The sequence below is a fragment of the Panthera uncia genome (assembly GCF_023721935.1).
Source record: "Panthera uncia isolate 11264 chromosome A3 unlocalized genomic scaffold, Puncia_PCG_1.0 HiC_scaffold_11, whole genome shotgun sequence".
Lineage (NCBI taxonomy): Eukaryota > Metazoa > Chordata > Mammalia > Carnivora > Felidae > Panthera > Panthera uncia.
The window spans coordinates 59,904,677-59,924,324 of NW_026057578.1; the positions used below are offsets into that span (position 1 = coordinate 59,904,677).

At 39.3% G+C, this 19,648-nt stretch overlaps 1 protein-coding gene across 1 annotated transcript in view; it reads right to left on the bottom strand.

Annotated features, from left to right (window-relative positions):
- Positions 1-435: 435 nt before the first annotated feature.
- UNC50 (unc-50 inner nuclear membrane RNA binding protein) overlaps positions 436-19,648 on the bottom strand; it is a 20,781-nt gene continuing 1,568 nt past the window's right edge. Inside the window, exons 2-6 of the mRNA XM_049651393.1 lie at positions 18,976-19,259; positions 18,074-18,194; positions 4,828-4,967; positions 4,641-4,742; positions 436-3,173 (exon numbers count right to left, since the gene is read on the bottom strand). Of these exons, the coding sequence (XP_049507350.1) occupies positions 3,037-3,173; positions 4,641-4,742; positions 4,828-4,967; positions 18,074-18,194; positions 18,976-19,255 (780 nt within the window). The 5' untranslated portion in view covers positions 19,256-19,259 and the 3' untranslated portion in view covers positions 436-3,036. The remainder of the gene's footprint in view (positions 3,174-4,640; positions 4,743-4,827; positions 4,968-18,073; positions 18,195-18,975; positions 19,260-19,648) is intronic.

The window sequence follows — 19,648 nt, forward strand, 5'->3', positions numbered from 1 at the left end:
GGGTGGAACCCATGAATACCATCCATAACTATGTTATACAGCAAAAGGGAGATTATCTGGGGACAGCTTACCTAATCATGTGAGCCCCTTAAAAGCAGTGTTTTCTCAGGCTGGTAGCAGAAGTCAGGGATTGACAGCAAGAGAACTCAAGGCACACGAGAAGAAATGCAGATGCCCGGAAGGAGCTGACAGAGGCCTCAGCCAACAGCCCAGGGAGTGGGTACTCCAGGTCTACAGCCACAGGAACTCAGTTAATCAACAACCTGAATGAGCCTGCAACTACAATCCCCTCCAGCAGAGAACCCGGCCCACCACCACCTTGATTCCAGCCTTGTGAGACCCACTGCCGAGAACGCCAATCAAGCCCACCCTGACTTCTGGCCTGCAGACTGTGAGATAATAAATAGGTATGGTCTTCAGCTTCTGATTTCGTGATTTGTTACACAGTAGAAAATGAATATAATATTGAAAAGAGGTGACAAGTCTTTATACGTGATTGCCTGGAGTTAAGTTGGATATTTCTCGATAACCACAGGGGTCCAGTCTTACACTAGCAAACTTTTACCTGGGCATCCTTTGGAGTTTCCCTCCCAGAGAATCTCAAGTAGTTCTGACTGGAAGTTTGTCGCCAAAAACATCTTAGCAGTGTATCTTAGCAGTGTTTTGTAAAGAAACTGCTAGAGTGGTATTGTGCTCGTACTAGAACCAGGATCCAGTGTATATAGAATCTTTTTCCTGGAAGAGGTGTTATTTTGTGCTGGTTTAGTCTGCTCTGATCCTGTCAGTATACTATTTAAGAATGATGGACAGTGGTATTTTAAATATTAGGAGAGAGAAAAAACTTCTGCCTTTATGTAAGAGATCAGATAATCTACTCCGTACTGAAGAACTTAATTTTTTTTAAACCCACTTGTTTATTGTCTGAGCACAGATCAAATTCTGTAGGTGTCAACCAAATTTTTATACTTTGCAAATATTGTCCAAAATACCTCTCTGCTTCCAAGCCATTAATTGCTGGTGAAGCTTGTTTTTATTTTGTACATTAATTTTTGTGCTTATTTTTACTATATTGCCATACCCTTAATAGAAGAAAAGCAGAGCTAAAGGGAAGAAAATGAGATGCTGAGACTGTCAGAAGGTGAGAAATTGGGAGTCATAATCATCTTAAGTGTTCTAAGGGAACTCAAATAGCCCAGCTCTTTCTTTTATAGAAAAAGAAACTTTTCCAAGCTATGTAGCATTACTTACAGTGTGTGAAATTTAGTTTGATAGCTGTACAATTTTAATAATCTTGATATATGCCATGATAACTAGTATGCTTAGTTTACTTCTTTAATGCATGTGAACATAACAATGCTGAAAAGACTACTACCACAGTATTAAAAAAAAAAAAGGATGTTATATATATCCCTGTCATCAGTACCTATATATAAACTCTTCTTGCCTAAAACACTCCACCTTTTTGGGCACTAACTAGATCATTTTCAAGGAAACAAAAAGGAAAGAGCTGGCACTCCCGTGCGTGTGTGCGCGTGTGTGTTGAGAATTTGAAAAACATTGTTTAGGAAAATAAGCTGGGAATTGAATGGAAAGCACTCTGTGCAAAGTATCCTTCCCAGTGTTGTTCACATTGCAGTAAAAATGTTAATAGTGGTGCTAAACTTGTTCTCCAAATAAGCATTGTTTGTTGTGGGGAATTTTTAATGGTATCTTGGACATTAGGAAGGCTACTTTATATATCTCTTGCTCCTCGTTGTTTTCCGATTAGTAATTAGCAAATCCCCCTGGAGTAAAAGGTTTGGTATTTTAGTTTGATTAGCATTCCATTATTTGAAATGTTCGGTGTTTGCTGGAAATCGGGTGAAAATACCTTTTGAAGACACATTCTTTGAGCCTTAAAAATGGCTGATACCGACAGTACTGTAAGATGCACTGCCAGCAGATTTGATACTTTTCATTTCAGTACAGTGATGTTTTCTAAGAAAGATTTAGAAATCAGCTGATTAAACATAACAATTATGTTTCATTTATGGAATGAAAAACTAATGTGTTTCTGAGAACGCCGGTAAGGTTATGGCTGTTTCTGGAAGCACCTGTTAGAGAAGGTGCCTGAGGAATTGCTTTTCCAGGTTGTACCAGATTTTTGTTTTCTCCTTTAATGTACATATTTTCCTTAAAATGTTTTCATTAGGTGAATGGGTAATATCTGTAGTAATATTTTAGGTACCTGTTAGATTTTTCAAGGAAGATTATTTATTTTCAAATTTGCTGCTATAATTGAAAACCTAATAACTGGTCCTGTTGACTGTGCCTTTCATCACTGTTTGTGCCACGACCGTTCATGTGTATTTGAAATAAAGAAGTTTAAGAAGAAGCCATGTTGAATTCAAGAGTTCTTCTAATAAAAATAGATAAAACTTTTAATGAGTAGCAAATTTTATCATTAGTTTTAACATTGATTATTTACTTTTAGTTATGTGGGTTTTGGAGAGGTCTTCAAAGAAAGAAAAAGCCTTAGTGTTAAGAGATACAGGTGTTCAGTCACATGTACACTAAGAAGAGTAACCACCATAGGCCTCTTTGATCTACTATAATTGGGGTTTCTTTTGTAGAGAAAATGTTGTAAAGGATTTTAATTTGAGTTACATTACAGGCTGAGGAGGCTTTTGAAGGTTATAGTAGGATCGTGTGGTCTACAGCAATGTTTAAAATACAGCCCATTAGCAATGGGGCCAGACTAAGTACCTTGGAACAGTGGTGAGGAGCACATGACTATCCCCATGTCCTCCAAATGGTTATTCTTTCAAAAAACAGGTGAAACTTTAGTTTAAAAAATATTTATTATAGAAATGTACATTTAATTAGTTTTAAGGAATGTACTTGACAATAGTGTTAACATATATATTTCTTCAAACTTGCAAACTTTACACCCTGAAGGTATCTACAAAGATGGTTTATTTACAAGTTTCAGGAGAAATCTCACTTCCCCAAGACTGCCTGCTGCACAGGGAAGACAGGATAGTCTCACCGCCACTTTCATTTCACTCTGTACTTGTAGAAAGAACACAGTGTGTGCGTGAAGTTCCATCCTAGAGCTAGTGACAGGCCGTAGAGCAGAATGAGAGGTGCAAATGGATAAAGAAGAATTACCGTATTTTTCAAAAATGGCAATGCTGGAAAAGAAACAAATCCAGATTCAATTAAAAAAAAAAAGCAAATATGACTAATGAACATTCTGAAAGCTCTTATTACAACAGGTGGGGCCAAAAAGAAAGCCAAAAGATGTTTTGGATCCAGGAGATGCTGCTCTAAAGCCAGAACAGACTACTCTCACTGTGTTGCCCCCTCCTCACAGCTGTGAAGAAACCAGGACGAGGGATTATTTCATCACAAAAGCCTAGTGAGAAGCAGATTCGGGACTTCAGACAGGTTACAAGTAAGGGACAAAACATCACAAATATTAATGAAGACGGTGGTGGATTTAAACAGGTGACTGCCTCAGAAACCTCTAAGATAACGGAGCTATTTGAGATCTCCCAGTATACAAAGCATCACACCTCCACCTTGAGAAGGGGAGAGCTCAGCCGGTAAGCATCCGAGGCTTCAGGAAAAAGCTAAAACTCTCAGATATAAAATCTGTCCCCAGATATCCATGTTTCCTTTTGCTCAGTAGTTACTTAGTGGGTCCCTACCACATGCATCCCAACCTGAACATCTCTCCTCTAGGAAGCCCCCAAAGTGAAACTGAGCCATACACAACTAAATTGGAGGGAGTTGCCAAGAGTGAGCAAATACCCATTTAGAGAAACCACATTGCAGTATGCTATTCACAATTTAAAACTTTCTCAAAATATGTGAAAATTCATTACAAATATGTCACAAACCTGTCCCTTGGATTAGAGAAAGGACTCCCCATGCCCAGAACAAGGTGTTACAATCTGAGGGGGTTATGTGGTCCCTGGCAAAGAGGCCTATGGGGGTGGGGTAGGAAGGGCCAGAGAAGCCAGTCGTACATGAGCACCAGGGGTATTTACAGTAAGGTCCTAATCACTCAGAGTGACGAGAAAGGAAGAACTGAGTAAATTTCTCATTCACACTAAGAAAAATAAGCTTCTAGCAGGATCTAAGAGTAAATTTGAAAACACATCCTCCAATCAGTAGAGGTTGGGCCTGATCTGTGACCATCTGCAGAACCATAAAGTGATCGTAAAACCAAAGTGAGGCAAAGGTTTTTTAACACCTTGAAAGGCCTGTAAAGGTTTCTATACCTCACGGGCATCCCTGAGACCCAGCCCGTGCCTCACTCTAACCGGCAGCTGGGACCAAGAAACAGAAAGCCAGGGAGAAAAGGAAATGGGTCGTGTGTTTCTGCAAGTAACTTGGGAGATATTGAATATGGTTTAACGTGTGGTTCCTCAGAATTACAAAATCTGTTATAGAGCGGCCGTGCCACTTTGCAGCTGCAAGGCCATGGGGAAAGTTACTCAATTTCTGTGGCCTCATCTGAAAAATGGGGTTAAGTAAATCTAACTGTGAAGATTAAATGAGGCAATGCATATAAAAGCAACTGTGTTACTATTGCAGCAACTTACACTTCTCCCAGTTATGTTTTCAGTCAACCAAAACGATTTGTGACTTACCACTGTATCCTAGGAAGGTTACATAGATATAATAGCCAACTGCCACCAACCATAAGGTATTTCCAACTAAATATCCGATAAAGGTGTCTGTCAGGATAACATCTGTGGAAGAGATGCATACATTGAATCTATTCAGTACATACAGTGATGACTTTTCACGATCATTTGAGAAGCACCTGCTACTTACGGTTGATGAAGAAAAGCTGGATAAAGTGCAGAATGACTAGGAGAGGATAAAAAGCATTCAGATGCACGTCGAAGGCATAGCCCCACTCCACATCATAGTCTCTGCTCTGCCGTTTCACTAAATACTTGTTAGAGATAAACCTAAAGAGCAAAGTTAAAATTTCTTTCACGATACAATAAAGTTAATTCCATAAATATTTACTGACTACCTTCTGTGTACCAAGCATTATTCCAGATACTGGAGATAAAGTAGTGAACAAAACACACAAATCTCTGCCTTTGATCTAGTTAGAGTCGTCAGATGGCATTATGCAGAAAAATTAAGCAATAAAGAAGGATAGAAAATAGTTGAAATGCGATATTGAATAGGATAGTCCTAAGAAGGTAATATCTGGGTCAAGACCAAGGGCAAGGAGGGAATTACCTGGGGTAGAGCATTCCAGGCAGAGGGGAGTCCGAACACAGAGGTGGTGGAGGACAGAGGAGGTGGCAGGGTACCTGGCCTGTGTGAGGCGTGGATGAGGAGACGAGTGTGCCTGGAACAAGCGAGAAGAGTAGTAGGAAATGAAGCAGGGAGCCAGGTGGTATGAAGCCTATGGCCACTTTAAGACCTTTGGCTTTTACTCTTGATGAAATAAGAAGTCACTGGAGTTCTCAGAAGAGTGTCTGACTCGCTGTTTGGACGGGGTTCCTCTGACTGCCGATCTGAGAATAGACTCCAGAGACAAGAGGGGAAACAGACCAGCTGGGAGGCTACTGCAAGTAAGAGATGAGCAGGGGTGATAGCAGAGGAGATGGTGACATGCAGGAAATGCTACACCGGAGGGCAGAGCCAGGAGGATGTGTTTACTGCATGTAGAGTAAGATAAAAAATGAACAGTCAAGGATGACTGATTTTTGCCTGAAACAAATGGAAGATTGAGTTGCCATTAACTACTGTGGGGTGACTGCAGAAAGAGTGGTCTGGGGCAGTGCAGGAGTTTGGATTTGGGCCTGTTATGCTGAAGATACCTATTAACATGAAGAAGTCTATGAAATCTAGAATTTAGAGGAGGTCGGAAATGGAGATACTCATCCATGTATAGATATTGAAAGGCATGGGCCTCAATGACACCCTCCCCAAAGAAAGAATGTAGACATAGAATAGGTGCAAGGCCTAACACCCAAAAGGTCACCCCTCTATTAAAAGGTCCAGAAATCCAGAGGAACCAGGAAGGAAAAAGTGGCCAGTGACAGATCTAGCCGTAAGAACAACTGTCACTGGTTCCACAGCATGGCCTATGAGTTTGGTTAAATGATGAGTGAATGAAAAGTAAAATGCCCAGGTAATAGAAAATTAGACCTTCGAAGGAAAATAACAAAGAGGATCATCTGTTTTATAAACACAACTGCAGAAACTCAGTGGACTTTTATGTGTGTGGTTTCATTTCAAGGGTAAAGAAAATGCTATGCCTACTGTGGAAATAAAAAGAAAAACTAAGAGGTATATAATACTAATAAAACAGTCCTGTACATGGTTATCTGAAAATATCAAAATAATGCAACTTTGAACAAACTCTAACTTACCAACACGTCTTCCATTTTAGCTAAGAACATGGGCCGTTATAATAAACAGAATAAGGGACGCCTGGGTGGCTCAGTCTGTTAAGCACCTGACTTCGGCTCAGGTCATGATCTCACAGTTCATGAGTTAGAGCCCTGCGTTGGGCTCTGTGCTGACAGCTCGGAGCCTGCTTTGGATTCTATGTCTCCCTCTCTCTCTGCTCCTCCCCTGCTCATGCTCTGTTTTTCTCTGTCTCTCAATAAATAAAATTAAAAAAATTAAAAAAAAAAAAAAAAAAACAGAATAACCATCCAGCTCACTACCCGAGAGCTCCCATGCATTCTGTGATCCTCCTGCTGCTCCTACCCCTCTGCTTATTTCTTACATGAGCGCCTTCCGGGCTTCTGTCCCCAGTCTTATCTCTAGAACACAGACATTCCTTCTGAGAGAGCTCAGACATCTGTGGTTTCCACCTCCCACCTCCGCATTAATGATGCCAGCCATGTCCTCATCTTGGCCCAGACTGTAGTAGGTTCGGAGTCCCCCACCCCAGTGTCTACTGTACCTTTATCTCCAGTAAAATCCTCAAGCCACCCGAACTCAACATGTCCAACATGGAATGCTTCATCCTCATCCGTCACTTCTGAGCCAAAAATCTTGCAGGCTCTCTTCCAGGAGGCCTCTGCCTCCTCCCCACTCTTCCCTCCTCTCACCATACCTGATTACCACAGGATGCTCTCTGATTCATCTCTCTCTCCTTTCTTCCTGAGTTCCCTACACTATCTGGGCCTGCTCTACATTTGGCCCCCACAGTCAAATCCAGCCTTGCCTCTCTTCTTCAGCTCCTTCATAGCCACAGAAGAGGTTTTTCCTAAATCTTTACCCTAAAGCCTCCAAGTTCCCCACCTCTCTCCACTCCCCAACCAACACATACAAGCTATGAGATAAAGTCCAATTCTTTCTTCTGAACGGCACTGAAGGCCACATACCTTCCTGAACTGGTGAGTGTCACCCTGTGCTACCAGACCCAGCATGCTGTTCCTCATTTCTGGGCCTGTGCCTCTGGTACCAGGAATCAACGATCCCATCTCCCCCAAACACCTCCTCCTGCTGGTTCCTATGGCGCCTCTGGGAGTACAGCAACCACATGTCATCACTCATATTTCTAACACCATTCACAACACAGTGTAAGCTTTCAAAAATATAAAGAGTCCTTTTCTATGTAACCGAAACTGTAATATGGACTCATAGTAAAGGTGCTGAACTCCAGGATGACTTGGCTTCTGTGGCCCTCCAGAGTCCATGTTTGCTACAAACGATTCCTTTGAAAGCCTTATTTATTGGAATTGTTTCACATACCATGTTTTTCATGAGTATTTTCATAATGAATGTGTGACTTACATTAGTTAGTATTATTTTTAAGCCAGATTTTAGAATTCTAAATTGATGACATAGGGTCCTGACTACCAAGCACATACAAAACCTGTACTAGTCAGAAGTTACAAATGAAAACAACACATTCGTATCATCAGAGGTTACAGTCTTAGGATTTTGTTTAAAATCCTGTTTAAAATTGCTATGCTAGGTACTTTTCATACCACAATCTTTTCAAATAAAATTAGATAACTAACTCCATTTTACAAAAGAGGAGACTGGGACTAAATTAATGTAAATGAGCTGGCATTTGAACCTAGGCCCATCTGTGACTAAAATTTCCATAGTGTTTTCTCTGATACACATGACCACAACCTCTACTCAACCGCTGGCCCTCTGTGAACTCACTCGACACATCCATTCCCCTTATCTGGCATGCCAACCACAGAGGAGCCTGTATCTCCAAATGCTGGAAACACCAAATGCTGGATTTCTACACTTACACCAGTACACTACTGCTGTTAAACCAAACCCAGAAGTCAGACTGCGCACCTGTTCAGTAAAACCTGTGTGTGTATGAGCAAGAAGGCACCAAAAGCTTAACAAATCCTTTTTCAAATGTATTTCATTTATGTCAGATATTCAGAGTAAGATTCCATGAAATAATCCTCTATAGCTTAAACATCTAGAAATGACCCACTGACAAATGTAGGAGGAAATCGTGCCATCTTCCACACAACCTAAGCAGAACTGGCTAACTGCATATTTTTACAAAACCAGGGACTTTAATATGAGACAATCATGATTTCAGTTCACTTATTTGCTGCACTTTGACAATACAGACCATCCCTTAGAGTATTTTCTGATACAAACGTTGACATAGGAGGGCAAGTTATAATCATCCTGACAGTCAAAACAGATGCTTTCAAGAGACAAGGTCCAGATAGTGATGGAGGAAGACCCTGAACTCCCTCCCCTCCACAGACACACCAAATCTATACCAACATATGGACTAATTCCTTTGGAAAAAAAAAAACTGAGGGCTGACAACAGTTTCTGCACAACAAAGGAGAGAAGGACCAGAAAGAGACACAGTGACAGGCACCCACCCCTGATGCTGCCAGCTACAGTGTGGAGGGACAGAGCCACAGAACCAGGAACAGATTCCACAGCTGCGGGGCATAGAAAAAAAGCCTCAGTTTAAAAGGGCCACCTGAATTTAAAGGAACCGGCCCTTGAGCATCTGCCAAACAGCTGGAATCTCAGGAATCGGTCTCCAGTGGTCTGAGAGCTGGCAAGTGCCACCGTTGATGTCTCCTTCCTCCCCCAAAGCCAACACTGACAGCACAGATAGCTGGCCGGCCACTTCAGGGAACCCTGGGACCCTAGCCCACACCAGCCCAAGCCCCACTGAGGCACACACAAAAAAGCAGTGGTTTAAAAGACAACCAGAATATTAAAAAAACCTAACCCTCTGCCTAATGGCCAAGGCCTGTGGGAACACATTCTGTGGCCAAACGGGCTGGTGAGTGCCACCATTTATGTCCCCCCACCTCACCTGATCACTCTGACTGGAACAGGGTATGATGTCCTAACTGGCCAGCATTTCAGTAAACCCCACACACCTAGCCCACACTCACTGCAGCTCCAATTCTACCAGGGCTCCCGCTGTGCACAGTGCCCCGGGATTCCCCCCTGCCAGCCTGAGCCCATTTCGACTCCACTGTCCCACCAGGGCACCCCGGGCCCACGCCCACTTCAGCTTCGGATTTCCCACTGGGGTGCGCCCTGTGTACAACACCCAGAGCCCCTACCCAGCCCAGGCCCACTACAGCTCCGGCCAGCCAAAGTCAGCAGGCATACACAGTGTATGTGGGACATTCCTACATGAATCCAGTCCTTCAAGACTAGAAGTAGCTGTTCTGCCTAATTCACAGACACAAATACCGAAACTAAAACAAAATAAGGAGGCAGAGGAATATACTCCAAGTGAAAGAACAAGATTAACAATCTACCTGATAAATAGTTCAAAGTAATGGTCAAAAACATACTCACCAGACTTGAAACGAGAGAGGTTTGATGAACCTAGTGAGAACTTCAACAGAGAGAAAATATAAAAGAGAACCAATCAGAGTTGAAGAATGTAGTAACTGAAATGAAAACTACACTAGAGAGAAACAGCAGATTAAAGGACGCAGAAGAATGGAAGAGTGATCTGGAAGGCAGGAAATGGAAAGCAACCAAGGTGAACAACAAAAAGAAAAATTAAAAACAAAAATAAGGATAGATTAAGGGATCTTTGGGACAATATCAAGCATATTAACATCTGCATTATAGGAATCCCAGAAAGAAAAGAGAAAGGGCAGCAAATGTACCTGAAAAAATAATAGCTGAAAACTTCCCTAACCAGGGGAAGGAAACTGACATCCAGGTCCAGGAGCAGAGAGAGCCCTAAACAAGATCAACCCAAGAAGGCTCATACCATTGCAACTAATAATTAATATGTCAAAGATTAAAGATAAAGACAATCTTAATGCAGCTAGGGTAAAACAACTATTTATGTACAAAAGAAGCACAATAAGGCTATCAGCTGATTTTTCAGCAGAAACTTGCAGGCTAGAAGGGAATGGCAGGCTATATTCACAGTGCTGAAAGAAAAAAAACTACGACCAAAATACTCAACCCAGCAAGGTAAACATTCAGAACTGGAGGAGACATAAAGAGTTTTCCAGACAAACAAAACCTAAAGGAGTTCACCACCATAAAACTGGCCTTGAAATGTTAGAGGAAGCTCTTTAAGCAAGGGGGAAAAGGCCATAAAGAGAAAAATGTGAAAGACAAAATTTCACAAGTAAAAGCAAATGTACAATAAAGGTAGTAGATTAATCACTTTATAAAGCCAGTATGAAGCTTAAAAGACAAGTAGTAAAACCAATCACATCTAAAAATTAGTTAAAAGACTTAACAAAACAAAAGGTGTAAAATATGACATAAAATATGTAGGGGACATAAAAATATAGTGCTTTTAGAATGTGTTCCAACTTAAGTGACTATCAACTTTAAGAGAGACTGCAATATACACAGAATGTTAACATATGTACTTTATGGTAACCACAAACCAAAACCTTTAACAGATATACAAAAAATAGAGAAAAGAATCCAGCATAACGCTAAAGAATGTGATCAACTATAAGGAAGACAGCAAGAAAAGAAAGAACTACAAAACCACCCAGAAAACTAACAAGATTGGAATAAGTCCATACCTATCAATAACTATTTTCAATGTAAATGGTATAAGTGCTCCAATCAAAACTCACAGGGTGTACTGGAAGTCCTAGCCACAGCAAATAATAAAAAGAAATAAAAGGCATCCAAATTGGTAAGGAAGAAGTAAAACTTTGTCTGTTTGCAGATGGCTTGATATTATATATAGAAAACCTGAAAGACTCCACCAAAAAACTTCTAGAACTGATAAGTGAACTCAGTAAAGTTGCAGGATACAAAATCAGTGAATTCAGTAAAGTTGCAGGATACAAAATCTGTACAGAAAACTGTTGCATTTCTATACACCAATGATGAAGCAGCAGAAAGAAAAATTAGGAAAACCCATCTGCAGTTGCATCCAAAATAGTAAGATACCTAGGAATCAACCTAACCAAAGAAGTGGAAAATCTGTACTCTGAAGACTATAAACATTGATAAAAGAAGATGGAAAAGATTGATAAAAGAAATGGAAAGACAACCCATTCTCATGGATTGGAAGAACAAGTGCTGTTAAGATATTCATGCCACTCAAAGCAATCAACACATTTAATGCAATCCCTGTCAAAACACCAACATTCTTCACAGAACTAGAACAAATAATCCTAAAATGTGTATGGAGCCACAAGAGACCCTGAATAGCCAAAGCAATCTTGAAAAAGAAAAACAAAACTGGAGGTATCACAACTCTAGATTTCAAGTTATATTACAAAGCTGTAGTGATCAAAACAGTGGTACTGGCACAAAAATAGACACATAGATCAATGGACCAGAATAGAAAACCCAGCAATGAATCCACAACTGTATGGTCAGTCTTCAACAAAGCAGGAAGGAATATCCAGTGGCAAAAAGACGGTCTCTTCAACAAATGGTATTGGGAAAACTGGACCGCTACATGTAAAAGAATGAAACTAGACCACTTTCTTAACACTCTACATGAAAATAAATTCAAAATGGATTAAAGACCTAAATGTGAGACCTGAGGTTTCACTAGAAACCTAAAACTCCTAGAAGAGAACACAGGCAGTAACAGCAGTAACTTCTTTGACATTGGCCGTAGCAACTTCTTTCTAGATATGTCTCCTGAGGCAAGGGAAACAGAAGCAAAAATAAACTATTGAGACTTTATCAAAATGAAAAGCTTCTGCAGAGTGAAAGAATCAACAAAACTAAAAGGCAACCTACTGAATGGGAAATATTTGCAAATGACCTATATGATAAAGGATTAGTACTCAAAATATATAAAGAACTTATACAACACCCAAAAAACAGTCCAATTAAAAAATAGGCAGAAGACATGAATAGGCATTTTTCCAAAGACAAAGAGATGGCCAATAGACACATGAAGAGATGCTCAACACCACTAATCGTTAGGGAACTGCAAATCAAAAGTACAATGAGATATCACCTCACACCTGTCAGAATGGCTAAAATCAACGACCTAAGAAACAACAGATGTAGGCAAGGATACGGAGAAAGGAACCCTTGTGCACTGTTGGTGGGAAACCAATCTGGTGTAGCCACTCTGGATAACAGTATGGAGATTCCTTCAAAAGTTAAAAATAGAACTTCCCAAGGGAAGCCTGGTTGGCTTAGTCAGCTAAGCATCCAACTTGATTTTCGCTCAGATCATGATCTCAGGGTTCGTGGGTTTGAGCCCTGCATTGAGCTCTGCACTTAGCATGGAGCCTGCTTGGAATTCTCTTTCTGCCCCTCCCCTGCTCCCTTTCTCTCTCTCTCTCTCTCAAAAATAAATAAAAACTTAAAAAAAAATAGAACTACCCTATGATCCAGCAATCAACTACTGGGTATTTACCCAAAGAATACAAGAATGTTAATTCAAAGGGATATATGTGCACCCCTATGTTTATAGCAGCATTATTTCCAATAGCCAAGATACAGAAACAGCCCAAGTATCCATAGGTTAATGAATGGGTAAAGAAGATGTGGTGTGCGTGTGTGTGTGTGCATGCATGGGTGTACACACACACACACACAAACACACACACAGGAATATTATTCAGCCATAAAAAAGGATGAAATGTCATTTGCAACCATATGGATGGAGCTAGAGAGTATAATGCTAAGCAAAACAGGTCAGAGAAAGACAACATATAATTTCACTCATACATGGAATTTATGAAACAAAACAAAGGAAAAAAGAGTGAGAGACAAATTAAGAAACAGACTCTTAATTATAGAGAACAAACTGATGATTACCAGAGGGGAGATGGGTGGGGGAATGGGTTAAATGGGTGATGGGGATTAAGGCGTGCACTTGTGATGAGCACAGGGTAATGTATGGAAGTGTTGAATTACTATATTGTACACCTGAAACCAATGTAACATTGTATGTTAACTATCAGAAATTAAAATAAAAACTTAAAAAAAAAGACATAAGGTGACTGAATGGGTAAGAAAACAAGACCCAGCTGAATGTTGCCAACAAGGCTCATTTCAGACCTAAAGACACATACAGACTAAAAGTGAAGGGATAGAAAAAGATACTCCATGCAAAGGAAGCTGGAAAAAAAAAAAGCCTGGGTAGCAATATTTCTATCGCACAAAATACGCTTTAAAAAAAGACTGTCAGGGCGCCTGGGTGGTTCAGTCGGTTAAGAGTCTGACTTCGGCTCAGGTCATGATCTCACAGTTCATGGGTTCGAGCCCTGCTTCAGGCTCTGTGCTGACAGCTCAGAGCCTGGACTCTGCTTCGGATTCTGTGTCTCCCTCTCACTCTGCTCCTCCCCCACTCACGCTCTGTCTCTCTCTCTCAAAAGTAAATAAACATTTAAAAAAATTAAAAAAAAAAAGACTAAGAGACCAAAAAAGGTACTACACAATGATAAATGGCTCCATCCAACAAGATATAACAACTGTAAATATTTATGCATGTACGAACACCCAAATACACAAAGCAAATACTAACAGATATAAAGAAACTGACAGTTATATAAAATAGGGAACTTTAATACCCCCCTTACATCAATGCATAGATCACCCAGACAGAAAATCAATAAGGAAGGAGTGGCTGTCAACAACATATTAGACCAGATGGACTTAACACATATACACAGAATAGGGTGCCTGGGTGGTTCAGTCGGTTGAGCATCCAACTCTTGGTTTCAGCTCAGGTCATGATCCCAGGGCTATGGGATCAAGCCCTGCATTGGGCTCCCTGCTGAGCAGTGGAGCCTGCTTGAGATATTCATTCTCTCATTCTCTCTCTCTCTCTCTCTCTCTCCCTCCCTCCCTCCCTCCCCATCTCTCCCTCTCATCCTCCACTCATGCTCTAAAATAAAATTTTAAAAAGTTAAAAAAACAAACACATATATACAGAATACTCCATCCAAAAACAGTAGAACACACAATCTTTTCAAGTGCATATGAAACATTCTCCAGGACATATCACATTTTAGGCCATAAAACAAACCTCAATAAATTTAAGAAGCCTGAAATCATATCAAGATCTTTTCTAATCACATAGCATGAAACTAGAAATCAGTTATAAGAAAAAAATGGAAAAAACACAAACATGTGAAGCCTAAATGACATGCTATTGAAACAATGGGCCAACAACAAAAAACAAAGAGGAAATAAAAAAATACCTTGAGATGAATGAAAGTGGAAACACAACATCCCAAGAATCTTTGGGGCACAGCAAGAGCAGTTCTAAGAGTGAAGTTCTAGCAAGAATACCTCAGGAAAAAACAAAAATTTCAAACAATCTAACTTTACATCTAAAGAAATGAGAAAAGAAGAACAAACAAAGCCTGAAGTTATTAATGGAAGGAAGTAATAAAAATCAGAGTAGAAATACACTTGATCTTAGCCAAAAGGCCGAGAAGCGATAAAATCAGAGTAGAAATAAATGAAATAGGAACTAAAACACAATAGAAAAGATCAATGAAACCAAGAGCTGGTTCTTTGAAAAGATAAACAAAATTCATAAACCTTCAGCCAGAGTCATCAAGAAAATGAAACAGAATTCAAATAAGTAAAATCAGAAATGCAGAGAGGTAACAACTCACACTACAGAAATACAAAGGTTTATAAGAGACTACTATGAAAAATTATATGCCAACAAATTAGACAAGTAAGAAGAAATAGATAAATTCTTAAAAAAATACAATCATCCAAACTGAATCAGGAAGAAATAGAAAATGTGAATAGATGTATTATTATAAGTAATGAAACTGAATCAGTAATCAAAATCTTCCCCAAAAACAAAAGTCTAGGACCAGATGGTTTCACAGGTGAATTCTACCAAACACTTAAAGAAGAGTTAATACCTATTCTTCTCAAACTATTGCAAAAGACAGAAGAGGAAGGAAAATTTTCAAATCAGTTCTATCAGGCCAGCATTACCCAGGTACCAAAGCCAGACAAAGACATTACAAAAAAGGGAAACTGTAAACCAATATCCATGATGAACATAGATCCAAAAATACTCAACAAAATATTGGCAAACCAAATTCATCAATTCATTATAAGGATATTTCACTTCAACAAATGGGATTTATTCCAGGGATGCAAGGATGGTTCAGTATCTGCAAATCAATGTGATACACATTAACAAAATGGAGGATAAAAATCATATAATCATCTCAATAGATACAGAAAAAACATCTAACAAAATTCAACATTCATTCATGATAAAAATTCTCAACAAAAGGGGTTTAGAGGGAATGTACCTAACCTAATGAAGGCCATATATGATAAACCCACAGCTAATATCATGCTCAATGGTGAAAGGCTGAAAGCTTTTCCTCTAAGATCAGGAACAAAACAAGAATGTCCACTCTCGTCACTTTTATTCAACATAGTACTGGAAGTCATAGCCATAGCAATCAAGGAATCAGACAAGAAAAAGGAATAATAGGCATCCAAATTGGTAAGGAAAAGTAAAACTGTCACTCTTTGTTGATAACATGACCCTATATAGAGAAAACCTGAAAGACTCCACCAAAAAACTATTAGAACTAATCAATAAATTCAGTGAAGTTGCAGGACACGAAATTAATATGTAGAAATCTGTATTTCAATAATGAAGTAGCAGAAAGAGAAACTAAGAAAACAATCCCATTTATGACTGTATCAAAAAATTCCTAAGAATCAATTTAACCAAGGAGATAAAAGACATCTACTCTAAAAACTGTATGACACTGATGAAAGAAACTGAAGAGGACACAACAAATGCAAAGATATTCCATTTTCATGGACTGGAAGAACCAATATTGTTAAAATGTCCATACTATCCAAAGCAATCTACAGATTCAATACAATCTCTATCAAAATGCCAGCAATATTTTTCAGAGAACTAGAACAAAGAATTCTAAAATTTGTGTAGAACCACAAGAGACCCCAAATAGCCGAAGCAACCTTGAGAAAGAAAAACAAAGCTGGAGATACTACAATCCAGGTATCAATATATACTACAAAGCTATAGTAATCAAAATAGTATGGTACTGGCACAAAAAAGGACAGACCAATGGAAGTGGATATACAGCCAAGAAATAAACTCACACTTATGTGGCCAATTAACCTATAACAAAGGAGGCAAGGATATACAATGAGGAAGACAGTCTCTTCAATAAATGGTGTTGGAAAAAGTGGACAGTTACATGCAAAGGAATGAAACTGGACCACTTTCTTACACCATACACAAAAATAAATTCAAAATGGATTAAAGACCTAGTCATGAGACATGAAACCATAAAGCTCCTAAAAGAAAACATAAGCATTAATCTCTTGGACATTGGTCTCAGCAACATTTTTATGGATCTATCTCCTCAGACAAGGGAAACAAAAGCAAAAATAAACCATTGGGACTACACCAAAATTAAAAGCTTTTGCATATCAAAGGAAACCATGAACAAAATAAAAGGCAATCAAGTAAATAGGAGAAGATATTTGCAAATGATATATCTGATAAGGGGTTAGTATCCAAAATATATAAAGAACTTATACAACTCAACACCAAAAAATCCAATTAAAAAGTGGGCGGAGGACCTGATCATTTTTCCAAAGAAGAAATACAAATGGCCAATAAAATATGAAAAGTTGCTCAATATCACTCATCATCAGGGAAATGCAAATCAAAACCACAATGAGATATCACCTTACACCTGTCAGAATGGCTAGTATCAAAAATACAAGAAATAACCGGTGTTGGCAAGGATGTGCAGAAAAGGGAACCCTTATGTACTGCCAGTAGGAATGTAATCTGGAGCTACCACTGTGGAAAACAGTATGGAGGTTTATCAAAAAATTACAAACAGAAATACCATATGATCCAGCAATACCAATACTGGGTATTTAGCCAAAGAAAATTAAAACACTAATTTGAAAAGTTATATGCACACAAATATCTATTGCAGCATTATTTACAACAGTCAAGATACGGAAGCAACCTAAGGGTCCATCAATAGTTGAATGGATAAAGAAGATATGTGGTGTATAAATATATACATACACACAGACACACAAACACGCACACATTCTGAAATATTACTCGGTCATAAAAAAAGAATGAGATCTTGCCATTAGTGACAACACAGATGGACCTAGAGGAATGCGAAATAAGTCAGAAAAGACAAATACGGTATGATTTCACGAACATGTGAAAACTAAAAAACAAAATGAACAAAAAGCAGAAACAGATTCACAAATACAGAGAACTAGTAGAGGAGATGGAGTTGAGGGGATGGGTGGTATAAGTGGAGGGGATTAAGAGGTACAAACTTCCAGTTATAAAATAAATCAGACACGAAGATAAAAAATACAGCATAAGGAATGCCATCAATAATATTGTAACAACACTGCATGGTGACAGACACTAACTACACTTAGCATTTCACAATGTACGTAATTATCAAATCACTGTGTTGTACACCTGAAATTACTGTAACACCGTATGTCAACTATCCATCAATAGTAAAAAAATGTTTAATTCATGCTTTCAATTCATCTATCTCATTTCAATTTACATCAGCTACTTTATCTCTAAAGGAAGCAAATGTAGTAGGCTCTACAGCAGTACTTGAAAAACTAATATTATGGTACTTACCACATTAAAGTTGATATGAGAAGACCAACGCCTACACAATCTATGAATACAACCCAAAGGAGAAGCTTTATTGTCTCAAAAAATCCCATGTCCAGAACAAAGCCAAATCCTATGGTGGACACTGAAACAAAGATTTACATAATAAATTCAGGTACTCTGCTAAGTTCTGGGGGATGTGGGGCACAATCCCTGCCCTCCAGATGCCCACACGTGTGGTGGAGGAGACAGTCATGTAAACAAAACCCCAAACACGTGTTATATGTATATATAACTAACAGAGAAATGCAGACTACCCTGGAACACAGAATGGCTACTGAGGTATCTGAAGTTTACTGTGGAGTCTATGGTTCACCAGAGTGGTCCCAACATTTAAAACACCACTAGTTCTGGAAAAGCACTCACATATTTAAGTCCAGGTAAAGGTGAAAAAGATCTTACATGTTTACATCTAACACCCTAAAGATGGTTAGGACTCTCACACTACCTTATCGGAGAATTTAAAAGTAGTTTCTCAAGTTCACATCCGTATTTTTAGAGCTCTCACTCTGGATTTTGCCTGTGGAATGCAATTTCCAGTCTTGATATTCCTTTTCACAGAAAGTTTGCATTTGGTATCAATTTTTTACCATACGGTAAATAAAGACATGGAGTGACTCTGTCCTCTTCCCTTCAAAGTTCAAGGGAACAATTTACTCTGGCATCTGCTTGGGACCGTTAGAACCAGAAAGAATATAACATTCTTTCTTGTGAGATTTTTGAGGCTTCAGAAAGGAAGAAATAGATTCAAATATCCCAAATTCTGACCCACAATATGTTTATAACAAAAGATCCTGCAAATGACAAATTCAATCTAAAACACTCAATTTGTTCTTCAACCCTCTTATAGAGAAACTAACACTTACCACAGAGCCAGATACTTAACAGGACCAAGAAAGCCGGGTCATCTCTGGCCCACTGATCCTTTGTCTGCTTTCGATAATGAAAATTTCTATAAACTCTCTGTGGGGAAGTAAACAGGTAGAGCATCTGCCATGCAGCAAACTCAAAGTCCATCTGCCGAAAACGAAAAAGTCTTCTCAGGTATTTGTAGCGTTTTGCTCCAGCTGTGTGTCTTGCTGCATCCCTGGTATTCAACACTCCATTCCCCTGCACTGGGGAATTCACTGAAGTACTTGGTAACATCTTCCTAGATGGAAGAAAAAAATCTTTTACGTGTAATTTTAAGAACCTATCGGCTACCAACACCCCTCTTGTGAGATATTTAGGAGGGATGGTATCTTACATTTCCATCCCAATCCTTGATAACAGGGGTCAAAAGCTAATGGAGATGGTTCTGAGGTTTGTATGGGGGCTCAAGAACTCATCACTGCTCTTCAGGCAAGGGCAGCAGCACACCCTTCTGAACCGTCATAGCACTTATAACAGGGTCAGTATGTTTCCCACACTTCACCTCTCTCAATAATCAGGCAGCCCTCCCAGGTAACTACTGTTAACGAGGAGAGAGGGAGGGAGGAGGCAGGAAGAAGAGAGGTAAGGAGACAGAGGGCACCGGCAGAAGGGGAGAGAAAAAGGCAC